The following is a 12,881-nucleotide window of genomic DNA, read 5'->3' as shown; positions in this document are numbered from 1 at the left end:
GTACATGTAAAAATTTAATAAAATTTGTATACTCTTCTCCTGTTAATCTATGTCAGTTTGATTCTTAGGCCCAGCCAGAGAACCTAAGAGGATAGAGAATTTTTTCCTCTCCTACAAGGGCAAGGTAAGAGTCAATAACTTTTTTTTTTCCTTGCATATGGATATCCAATTGTTCCAGAACCATTTGTTGAAAAGACTATCTTTTCCCCACTGAATTACCTTGGGAGTTCAGAGCAAGTATTACTCTAGTATTAATTTACGCCCACTACTAAAATGTAAATCTTCTGGCTGATGGGAATATGAACACTTCCCAGACCTGTGTGAGACCTGCTAACTGTTCAGACTATTGCTTTCCTGTGACTCTTTCCCTGCTCTTGTGGAGTTTTACCCATAACACGTACAGATCAATATTCTGGAAACTCCTGCAGGAAGAAAGCTGAGTCAATCTTAGGGCTCTCTTGTCTGTTTCCCTTCTCTCAGGAATCATATGTGCTGCCTGCATCGTCCAATGTCTACAAATACTTGTTTCATACGTTTTGTCCAGTTTTCTAGTTGTTTACAGCAAAACAATTCCTGCAGCAATTTTCTTGAATATCGGTCACTTTATTTTTAAATAGTACAGTATACAGGTAATTCTCAAAGCTTACAGAAAGATTAGTAATCTTTTAAGTTTAATTTCTCGTTTTAATACTTTGCTGCTCCTCTTTCTTAAAATCTATGCCCTGGTTATCTTTCTTAGTTTTCCTATTTTTCCTCCAATTTTTCAGTGCATGAATTCTTTATAGAGGCCTGTCATAGTCTTGTATGTTAACTTCTTCAAGTAAAAACTGAGTTTCATTTACTCTTCATGAAATGAGCATTTTAAAATAAAAAAATACATAAATCTCACATTAGTGATTAGAAAGAAGAAATCCCAAAAAATCTAATAAGAGTTTTCTAGTACTGGAAAAGCAAAGTATACACCCTCTCTCTAAGCCTTTAACACAGCAGGATATCCTACATCAATAACAAGAAAACACCTAAAAGACAAGTCAAAAGCAGCACTGGTTTCCCTGGCCATTTGCTCAGGACCACCTTCCTGGACACTAATTTGACTCATTGCTCTCTGCTCTTGTTTCTCTGCCTCTCTGGGCCGTGGACTTCATTCCCCAGCCCTCCTAAGGACTGGTGACCCATTTAAATTCCTTCCTTGGATTAGTATCCTTGCTGAGAGTTGAGGCAAGGGAGGTCATCTCAACCGCTTCTAACCATGATTCCTTTGATTACTGACATCACTTGTAATTCTGGAAAAGAAATACTTCTCTCACTGGCCCTGAAGAACCTTCTGTACTTTGGCAAGCTTGCTAGTCTCATTACCAGAAAAGGGAGATTGAAACAGGAGAGCACTTCCTACAAGTCAACAACAACAACAACAAAAAACTCAATTAAAAAATGAGCAAAGAACTTAAACATATCTCCAAAGAAAATATAAATGGCCAATCAGCATATGCAAAGATGTTTAATATCACCAACCATTAGGGAAATGAAAATTAAAACCACAATGAGGGAATTCCCTGGTGGTCCAGTGGTTAGGACTCCACGCTTTCACTGCCAAGGGCACGGGTTCAATCTCTGGTAAGGGAACTAAGATCCTGCAAGCCGCGTGGCGTGGCCAAAAAACAAAAACAAAAAAAAACCCACAATGAGCTATCACCCCCAGCCATTAGGATGGCTTTTTTTTTTTTTTTTAAAGACAGAAAATAACAAGTGTTGGCAAGGATGCAGAAAAACTGGAACCTCTGTGCACTGCTGTCAGTGGGAACATAATATGGTGCATCTGCTATGGAAAAGAGTGTGGAAGTCCTCAACACATTAAAAATAGAATTACCATGTGATGCAGCAATTCCACTTCTGAGTATGTATTCAAAGAATTAAAAGCAGATATTTGTAAACCCATGTTCATAGCAGCGATATTAACAAGACCTAAAAGGTAGAAGCAACCCAAATGCCCATCAACAGATGGATGGATAAATAAAATGTGGCATAAACACACAATGGAATATTATTGAGCCTTAAAAAAAATGAAATTCTGGTACCTGCTACAACATGGGTGAAACCTGAAACGTCATGGTTAAGTGAAATAAGCTAGTCACAATAGGAAAAATGCTGTATGATTCCACCTATGCAAGCTGTCCATTGTAGTCAAATCTACAGAAAAGGAAAGCAGAATGGTGGTTGCCAGAGACTGGGAGAAGGAAATAGGGAGTTACTGTTTAATGGGTATAAAGTTTCAGTTATGCAAGTTGAAAATATTCTGGAGATTGATTGCACAACAACATGAATATACTTAACAATACTGAAATATATACTTTAAAATGGTTCGGATGTTAAGTTTTATGTTACATGTATTTGACCACAACACACACACACACACACACACACACACACACACACACACACACACACGAGAATACTGCAATGGGAGTCTTTGGTTAAGGTTTCTCTAATACAGGCTACCCATCAGGGCGTTTAAATAGCCCATTAGTTTACATGGATTGCTTGGCACCATGAACAACCTACACCAAAAGAATGATTAAAAGGAGATTTGATGAATTCCAACCCACAGCATTATTTAAAAAAAGAAAAAAAAAGTATATTGGAACTTAGGAGGAAAATCTAAGAAAGGACATTAGAAGCCATAAAGTAAGGTACTACGAAAATTCCATCAGTTGTAAAGATGGAACTTCTTTACAACTTCCCCATATTTGTCAGTTTTTTTAGCCCGTATGTTATCCTATAGTGACTGGCAGTTAAAAATCTAAAGAAAGGATTAAAGAAAAACTGTATGTTTTTATTTAATGATAAGCAAGTATGTTGAAAAGATTAGGTCCTTCCCGATGGACAATCCTAGAGAGAAAGGAACCCCTAAGACATGGAGTAGATGGTTGCAACTTCAAACATCAATACAGACTAGATCATTGGGACCTGCAGAAGGAAGACAGGAATCCCTGAAGAGTCCACAGGGTCAGGAGCAATCCTTGAGGTTTACTGACACAAGTGTTAGAATCTTCTTTAAAAGTTGTTCAAACATGTGATCTGCAAACCTGTCACTGAAGCACTAACAACTGTCTTCTCCTTCAGGATTGTTCCTTGGTGTGTGTTTCTGGCTGACATAATTAAAAGAAGTCCTATTTCTAAGTCTCTGTCAGAGAAGCCTCAGTGGGAATTTCTGATCCCCACATCATGTTACTCCCAGCAGATACTAATACTGTGGAGCCACATTCATTCAACAGAGCAGGTCAACTGAATAAAAATGAAAATCGGTCATTCCAGTGAGGGTGCTTATGCTGATCCTAGCTGTGATGGGTGGCTTGCCAAGTACCCTCTTCTGAATGCAGAATAAACATATTGCCAGAGAAATGGGAGGAAAACTGGAAGACCATCTGAGTCCTATCCCTCAGTTTTGGGGTAGGCCAGTGGTTTTAAAATAATATGGTTAGTTGCTTATCTGTACTGCTTTTATAGTATTCAATATATAGCCTATGAGGTAATGTGCTGCATGACTATTTTCAAATGAAATTGCTAAGTGCATACTTAACCCTATTGCTGAAAAAACAAACAAACAAACAAACAGGAATGCTGGTTTCTATATTGCTCTGAAAACAAGAGAACCAACTTTCAAGTCAGAATCCTTGAAATATAAAATGGTTATCTACATTTATGCAAACATTCCTGAAAGCTGTTAACAGTAACATTACTTTTGTGAGTTAGGGAAATATATGGCTGGTCTACTTACTCTAATTTATGCCTATCCTTGAAAGTTAATAGAATTCCAATACTAAATAAGATCCTAAGAGACAAATTAATATTCCCTTAAGAATGAGGAAATGTTTTCATCTTCACAGGTAAGATTTAATTTAAATTTTTTGTCAGTAAGTTACCTGACAACTGAAATGCTATAACTATACCTGTAAATTGAAAAATACTACCAGATAAAGAGAAACCACCTTTTCTTTCCAGTAAAAGGAAACATACATTTTCTTTCCTTTGTCTAGACGTCTAAAGTACCCCAAGTTTCACAGTCACATGATAGTTCCATGAATGTCAGTATCCAATATGCACTCCTTTACACAAAAACAGCTTTTCTTCTGCTGTTACCAGTTGAGTCATGTTGAAGAAAGATCAAAGTGTACCTAACACTGAGAAACACTGCTTAGGACTTGGCTATGGCTGTAGATGGAGCCTCTTGTTAGTTTAGAAAGGATCACTTTCGTATTAAACCTACTGCTAAAAAGACCATATACTGATGTGTTGCACATTAAATAGAACTTACAGACTAATGTCACAACTGCAATATATTATAAGGTGACTGTTCTCCATTGATCCAACCCTTCTAGTAAAAACACCCCTGAACATTTCTCCCTCAAGACAAGGAGGACTACTGGAGATGAAGCATGCTTATGAAGTCCTTCTCTGTTACAGTCAAAAAGACCTAAAAACAGCTTAGCTTTGTTATCAATATCCAGCAGGTAGACAAGGCATTTGGGTTTAGGTAAAGGTTTTGTGGAACTACTTTCTGGAGCTCAACTGAGTTCAGAAAAAAACTGTGCAGTGGGCTATGTCACCATCACGGAGCTCTGACACCCCTCAGAGGCTTCCCTATATCACAAGAATTCACCACTCTCATGGCGGAAACAATCTATACATTACCTTCAACTGCTCTAGGGCAAAAGATGAACCATCTTGCTGTAAATTTTCAATAATCTGTTCCACAGTATTGGCTGAAAACCAACTATGAAAAAAAGGGAAACATAAGATTTCAACAATGTGTAAGTGATTTCTTCTTTCCATGACAGCAATGAGTCTAAACACAGGCTTCCCCTAAACCCTATTTCAAGAATGAAAAAATTTCCAACCTATATTACAGGATGATGAAATAGAACATTGTTTCTCTGGGTATTTGCAGTCTACCTTCACTAATGGGAAATAAAGCCTACATTTTCTCTTCTGCTTTCTTGCATCTATCATACATAAGTAAATTATGTCTTAACTGTCAAAAACTGATGCTTCTAAAACGCAATGATAGTTGCCTTATTTTCCAACAGTTTTCCTCCTCTTGTGTTTAAGTCAGTCTGTCAGTCTCTCAAATCATTGCACAAAACCTTTTGCTGGGGCTTCCCTGGTGGCGCAGTGGTTGAGAGTCCGCCTGCCAATGCAAGGGACACGGGTTCGTGTCCCGGTCCGGGAAGATCCCACAGGCCGCGGAGCAGCTGGGCCCATGAGCCATGGCCGCTGAGCCTGCGCGCGTCCACAGCAGGGAGAGGCCCGCATAACGCAAAACAAAAAAAACAACCTTTTGTTGATCAGCTTGATAAGACCTTCAGAGAAGATGACTTTACAATGATAAAAGATAAGTTAATTCAATTGTTATTTTCTACACTCTCTTCCCCATTAAAGAAATGTTTTGCACTAAAATGAATCAGCATGATAGATTACTTAAATTTAATGAGTTTATTTCCCCCTGAAGGAGTGGGCAGGAAGCTACTTTCAAAGGTAACTAAAAAAAACACTGCGTTATCTGATCTCAGAATTTGGTGCATTATCAAACACAGCACAATTACAGTGTTACTAGTAAATTCGATTTAATATAGTCTTTCCAAAGGAACAGATATAATTCACACCTCTCTTTAAGTACCTGTTTATTTTGTCCATGTGTTCCTCAAGTATAAAAGACTTGTCTTGATCAATCTTGGACTGTTTGAAAATAAAAATCTTTAATTTGATGCAACTCAAATCTTAAAAATTCTTAAAATTTTCACCATATTTAATGATATATTTTGTGGCAGATTGCAACTTTCACTCAAATTACATCCAGTCTCATAAATAACTACTACCATATGTTCAAAATTCAGACACTATGTATTATTCCAGAATAGCTCGTAAAACTATCAACAGCAAAAAATGTTCTTGTATTTTTATTTGTATGCCATTATATATTATTATGTCATCATTAAAGTGTGTCAATGAATTTAAGGATTTCAAGGGACCTGAGAAGTCATCCTGCCCCAATTTCTGTCTGATATAGAAATCCCTACCACATCCCCGATATCCCCGCAGCACTGACCTCCAGGGGAAAAAAAACACTACAATGTGTAAGCGATTTCTTCTTTCCATGATAGCAATGAGTCTAAACACAGGCTTATATCCCCGATATCCCCACAGCACTGACCTCCAGGGGAAAAAAAACACTACCTAAGAACTCATAAGTGCTTGAACAACTATAATTAGGATTAAAAAAAAATTTTTTTTGAACCAAAAATCAGCCCTCTCGTGTTTATAGTTCTAGTTAATCCCCCTTGAGTTAATCTTTTCTCACACAGTGCAGTTTTGAGTCCCCTCACAATCCAGGTCCTTCTTATGTACAAATTCCAGTTTATCAAGGTCATTCTTAAAGTGTGGTATATGTACCTTAGCTGCAGACGTGGCTGAATCATAGCAAAGAACAACAAGGTTCCGCATACCCTTGTTTTGGATACAATGCTTTAAATAACAGGACTAACTCTAGGTTAGTTTGGGGGCAGTCCTATTACGCTGTGATTTACACTGGGCAGTTAAAACTTTTTTTTAAAACTGGTGCCATTGTAGGCTACATTTCTTCCATCCTGTACTTATGAATTTGGTACCCTGGACTGAAATACAATTATCTCTATTGTGATACTGTGATTTAAAATAAAAAATATGTATTTGGTCTTCGTCCATATATTTGGCCTTTTGTTCCAGGCTCACAGCTCCCAAAAACCCATGAAAATCCCTAAGGAGATCACCTTTTGTTATAATATATGGTCTTTTGTCTTCGGTTCCTGAAATAAAGGTGAAATGGCTGTCTTTTGTTATTCACAACAAGCCCCTTTCAATCACACCTTTGTTTATGTTACTGAGGTGACTATAGGAAAGCCCTAAGGATGGGGGCTGGTTGCCAGGGGAACCAACCAAGGGAAGTTGCAGTGCCATACTCCACTATCTAATCCCACACCTCCCCCATCTCCACCTCCAGTGAGAGGAAAAGCGCTGGAGATTGAGTTCGACCACCAATGTCAATGATTTAATCAATCATGCCTACATAATGAAGCTGTCATAAAAACTCCAAAGGATGGGGTTTGGAGAGTTTCTAGGTTGATGAACATGCAGGGAGAGTGAGTGGCTCACCCCAACTTCATGGGGACAGAAGCTCCTGGGCTTGAGGCCCCTCTGGACCTCACCCTATGTATCTCTTCATCAAGCTGTGCATTCATATCCTTCATAATAAACCAATAAATGTTAAGTGTTTCCCTGAGATCTGTGAGTCATTCTAGCAAATTATCAAACCCAAGGAGGGGGTCATGAGAACCCCAATTTATTGCCAGTCAGTGAGAAGTACAGGTGACAACCTGGGATTTGTGACTGGTGTGTAAAGTAGGGTCCAACTTGTGGGACTGGGCCCGTTAAGTTGTGGGATCTGATGCGAACCTCAGGTAGACAGTGTCAGCATTGAAAGGAATCATAAGACACCCAGCTTGTGTCGTGGAGAACTGCCTGATGTGTGGAAAACCAACACGTCTGGAGTCAGGAGTGTTGTGAATGTGCTAGTAGTGAGAAGGAAAACACATGGAGGGCTTCCCAACACATCTATCAAATTTCACATTTTTACTATTAAATAGATCACTCTGAACTTGGTTTTTTTTTTCACAAACATGTTTACCTAATTTAACTTAGTTTCTTAGTTTCAAATCAGTCTGATCAAAACACCATCAACGTTCTCATCCAAATCACTGAGGAAAACACTGACTAAGAGAAGGCCAAGACGGCTTCACTTACAGCCTAATACCCAAACATTTAACAGAACTCCTTGGGAAGGCGCTTCAACCCCCCACACGCTATAATCCATCCCACGTTTACCCAATTTGACAACGTAAGAGACTGTCAGATGCTTTGACAAAATCTGATGAAATGCTCACATGCTCTGTATTCATATTCATACACTAACTATTCAGGGCCCATGAATCTGTACTCATGTTCTTCTGTTCTGGGTAATTTTGTCAGGGGGCGGTTACCATTTCTCTAAATATTTCCTCGCCTCTGTTACAAATTCCTAACAGGTTTGGACCTCCTGGAATAATACCAAGTTTTCTTTTCTCTCCACTTTCCACCTTATTATCCTCTTAGAGTCTTCCTCATCCATCAATTTTAATCTAAGCTGTTATGAGGTTTTCCCCCATTTCGCTGTCACATTTTAAATTTCTTTTTATTCTTTAACTATTTCTCTTCGTAACATCTGTTCTTATTTCACAGATGAAATATTTTCCTCTTATCTGAAGATAAAAAAAAACAACCAAACCTATAATTGTTAGGGTTCCTTCTTCTCCTTGCATTGCCTACTTCCTTCAAGTACATTTTTTATTTTAGCCAATCTCCGGTTTTTAATGCCTGGCAATCCTTGTTATTCTATGTGAAGCACTAAGATTAGGAAGCTTTGTGTGTAATGTCAATTGCAGTTATGGGACTATCAATTGTCTGATGCATTATGAGATGATCAGGCCTGGATGTTTTTTTCAGAGGGGTGCTCGAATGTCAATAGTTACAGGTTTTCTTTTGCTTCTAATGAACTGCTTGGGAGTAGGATGGTGCTACTGACTAAATGTTTGTGCCCCCACAAAATTCATGTTGAAATCTTAATCCCAAAGTGATAGTATCTAGGGGTGAGGCCTTTGGGAGGTAATTAAGTCAAAAGGATGGAGCCCTCAGGATGGGATTAGCGCCCTTATAAGCAGAGACCTGAGAGAGCTCACTTTCTCTCTCTGCTATGTGAGGACACAGCAGGAAGGCATTCATCTGCAAAACAGGAAGAGGTTCCTCACCAGGAACCTAATAGGCTGGCACCTTGATCTTGGACCTTCCAGCCTCCAGAACTGTGAGAAATTTCTGCTGTTTAAGCCACCAAGTCTACGGTATTTTTGTTATGGCTGCCCAAACTTAGATAGATGGTACGTAAGAGTTCTGGAAACCAACTAGGAAAAGAGGCCAAAGTTCTTCCCATTTAATATGTTCTGCCTCTTTTCAGTAGAGCACCTCACCTATCCCTGCCCTTAGCCAGCGAGGCCTGTCAAAGGGAGCTGGTACCCTACAAAGAGTCTACAGAAAGAACTGGCTTACTTCTTATTGGCTTCCCCCACTGAGTTCAGTGTTCTCAGGTCTAAAGTAGTTGCCCTCATCATTCCACTTTCAAGCTTCCAAAATCCTGACATCTTATGCCTGCCACTGTCTCCTTTTCTGTTCTATTTCTCTTTGTGGATTCCTGCCTTTCTTATTCCTTTACCACAATTTTAGTGGGGTTTCAGGAGGGAGCATATATGGCATCTATCACGTTTAACTAGAAGTCATGTAGCATTTTTATAGATTCTTGGCTCTTAAAAGAGAATTTAAGTTAGACAACAAAAGGAATTAAAAGAAACCACTGCATTGTATGTTATTATCATATTTCGATATAGACCAGAGTTTCACTTTAGCAGCTCCACAAATAGCATCAACACTGAACCTCCATTACACAAATGTCACAGTGTGTTGTAAAAAGCCCTTGCAAGGGCCAATCACAGGGCTATGCACTGAAATTCACCGGAAATGAGAAAACAAGCTGTGTAGTTGCATGTAAAGAAGTCATCTTCTCAGATGGCCATCCTAATGATTGTGAAGCACTGATACTCCCAACAAGCTTTAAAGTAAATAAATCCCAGTACATTTATTTATATCCACAAACTATAATATTCACCAACTGCTAATTTTTCAGTCACTTCCCCTTCCCCATGAATTAAAATCTGAGGTTAGAATACTGACAAGATTACCTTTGCATGGTAAGTTTCTAAGACTTCTGCAATATTTTCTTTTGAAGGAGATTTCAGGGCTAACAAATCTTCTTCTAACATGCCCAACTACAGGGGGGTAAAGGAAAACATTTAAAACACCACAGCAACACAGAATATTTTTTCTTTAGAAATCTTATATTCTTTTTAAAAATCCCTGTCTTAAAATTATGATACTGTCCCTTCAGCTGAGTCAATGAAGGCAATTTTCACTGAAGTTGAAGGCACACACATTCCCACAAAGTAAATGCTGCCTTGCAAGGAATGGATAAAGACGAAAGAAATTGAAGAGGAGAAATAGAGACATTCATCTTTGTTTCCCTCTAGCTATTAAGCACTTGAAATGTAGTGTTACAACTAAAGATCCCAATTATAAATTTTATTTTAATTAATTTTAATGAAAATTGCCACATGTGACTAATGGCTACTATAGTCAATGCACAGGTCTATAATATAGCCACACTTAACTCTTGTATGGCTATTAACATAACTGACACCATCTTGGGCCCATACAGTTCCTCCTGCCCTTCCACTGACCCTACCCAGGACCGTACTGTGTGGTAAATCACTTCTCTGTCATCAAGGGCTTTGTATCAATAGTTAATAGACATCGTTTAATAATCATTAGGACCAAGTGGCCTCCATGCTCTGTTAGTCCCCAAACAATGATGAAGACTCTCGCTGACGTATGTATTCCCAGTGCCCAAGAGACGAGTTACCCATTCATAAACCCCAATTTAGGAATGCATGTCCTGTTTCCAAGCACACATCCCCATACCCGAAGGTCAACTATAAACTATCCCAGTGGCCCCTCAGCAGTGCAGGTGCAGTTGTGAATGCTGCCAGATCACTGTCCGCCCAATGCCACCCTGAGCATAAGTTACCCTCTAACAAACTGATCCACTGATTATATGGAGCCGCCTGCCTCGTTTTTTGGTCTCAAGATACCTTCTCAGTTCGGTGGGTACTTTTCGTTCCCTCTGTCCTCCAACAGCTTTCCCCCTATATCCTTCATATACCTCTTCCTACACTCAGCCAAATGGACTTTTTACTGTTTCTAAAACACAGCTAATGTTTTCCTACCCCATGGGGCTTGCTCATTAGTCTCCTCTATCCAGAAAAACTTCTCCCGACAATACTTATCTTAAGGCCCAGCTGAACTGCAACCTCTATGAGAAAACTTCCAGTCCGTTATTATAAGTAAGCTCTTCCTTCAATGGATTCAATCCGTTGAATCCTTTCTTTGTATTCTGTTTGTACACTTACCATACTTTACTCTGTCAGATGGTACAGATGGTTTTTTATCTTTTGTACCCACCTCTAGCCCCATTCCCAATGTGTATTATTCATTTCTGTTATCCACTACAGGCTCTGTAAATGGGAGGCTATGCACTGCATATATTACTGGGCAATCTGACTAAGAGAAGAAAGGGCTGTGGATCAGCTCTCTCCCCCATCCTTAACCAAATTCCACTATAATCAAGCGTGTCCCTCCAGAGCAAATAATGGAGTACCCATGTTTGCTTCCTGTTACAGCTCAAGGGAAGAATGAGACAGCCACCTACTCAATGTGACCAAGGATGCCCATAAAGATCTAAAAAAGAGAAATATCTGAAAATTCAGGCAAATGTGATGGAAGGCCCTCATAACAGTGTAAGGGGACAACTTTCAACTTTGTATACTTCATACATTTTAATAGCATTCCTTCCCCTATCACATAACACCCCTCCCTCAAGATCAGAAATCCACTGGTTTCCTGGGAAACTGACTTTACCCCACAGTTCCAGGGATGGAGCACATTAGCTAGGATAGATTAGCCAGTGTATTCCACCCACCCATGTGGTTCAGGAACGAGCCAGTTCAATAAGACTGAGCTAACCCAGCTGAAGCAGAAAAATCCCAAATCTCTTGCTGGGAGTTCTAAGGCAAAACCACCTTGAACTGGGCCTTCTGTTACATTTAACACAATGACTTTCAACTGCTATGATAAAACTGCCGTCCTCAATGTGGAGATGGGAAAACTGGGGCTAAAGAGGATAAATTCAAGCTAAGATTTAAAACGAGGCTGTCCACTGCACATCCTTTGCCACTGTGCTATCCTGGGCTAAGAAAACTGACCGTGCTGTTTAAGAAAAATGTTTTAAGACCAAGGTAAGTAATATGTGTCCCTTACAACAGATTCCCTTCAGAAGAGTTTTTAAGACCATATTTTACAAACTTTTAAATGCACTAGGGAAACTAACAAAAGAATCTTTCAAAAATATCTTTATAAAAGCCTATCTTTTTATACATAAATTCAGATTTTTATATATTAGACTTTCTTAAAATAGTATAAACAGACTATAATTATTCATTAAAAAATATTCACTGAAGGTACCAGGCAAAACAGCCCTGGATCCAGATATAATTATTTCCATTTTGCATATGAGGAAATGAGGATTGGAGAGCTTAAGCACCTTCCCCAGGGTCACACAGCTTTAAGGGTACATGTAGGGTTCAGACCCATGTAGACCAAAGACTGTAATCTCAACCACTCATACTGCCTCCCCATGAGCTATTCCAAACAACACAAAATGCAATCATCCAAGTAATTACCTTTTCAGAATCTACAAAGTGTGTAGCAATTCCTGCTGCATACACATCTCTTCCTTTCAGCCTGAATCCTGTTAATGCAAGGAAGCACCCAAGTTTTCCTTGAAGTCGTGGCAAGAAATAACCTCCACCCACATCAGGGAATAGCCCTGTAATTAAAAACAAAAAGAGACAATGATTCAAATGAAAAAGATAAATTCAGCTCTCTTTACTTGAGATCAAAGAGCCATTTTTCTCTGGAGTCTGAATCTATAGTAAAAATATTATTACTATACCACAGTACTACAACGTACTATACAATGCAATCAATGGCACAAAAGACTTGCTATAAATTGTGCTAACTTAATTGGGGTACTTTTCAAATTTTTCATGTTTCATTTCTATAGACGTCAATGACGGATATGATGGCACAATGTT

General features: G+C 38.9%; 1 protein-coding gene across 4 annotated transcripts in view; it reads right to left on the bottom strand.

Annotated features, from left to right (window-relative positions):
- HIBCH (3-hydroxyisobutyryl-CoA hydrolase) overlaps positions 1-12,881 on the bottom strand; it is an 88,737-nt gene that overhangs the window by 17,206 nt on the left and 58,650 nt on the right. For 2 of the 4 annotated variants that reach the window (XM_029225073.1, XM_029225071.1), the window contains exons 8-11: positions 12,468-12,613; positions 9,855-9,941; positions 5,675-5,733; positions 4,690-4,771 (exon numbers count right to left, since the gene is read on the bottom strand). In XM_029225073.1, the coding sequence (XP_029080906.1) occupies positions 4,690-4,771; positions 5,675-5,733; positions 9,855-9,941; positions 12,468-12,613 (374 nt within the window). The remainder of the gene's footprint in view (positions 1-4,689; positions 4,772-5,674; positions 5,734-9,854; positions 9,942-12,467; positions 12,614-12,881) is intronic. The other 2 variants (XM_029225072.1, XM_029225074.1) reach the window with 2 other exon arrangements.

This window comes from Monodon monoceros, unplaced genomic scaffold, assembly GCF_005190385.1.
Source record: "Monodon monoceros isolate NGI ecotype Baffin Bay Population unplaced genomic scaffold, NGI_Narwhal_1 Super_Scaffold_16, whole genome shotgun sequence".
Lineage (NCBI taxonomy): Eukaryota > Metazoa > Chordata > Mammalia > Artiodactyla > Monodontidae > Monodon > Monodon monoceros.
This window is presented reverse-complemented; position numbering and strand designations above follow the sequence as displayed.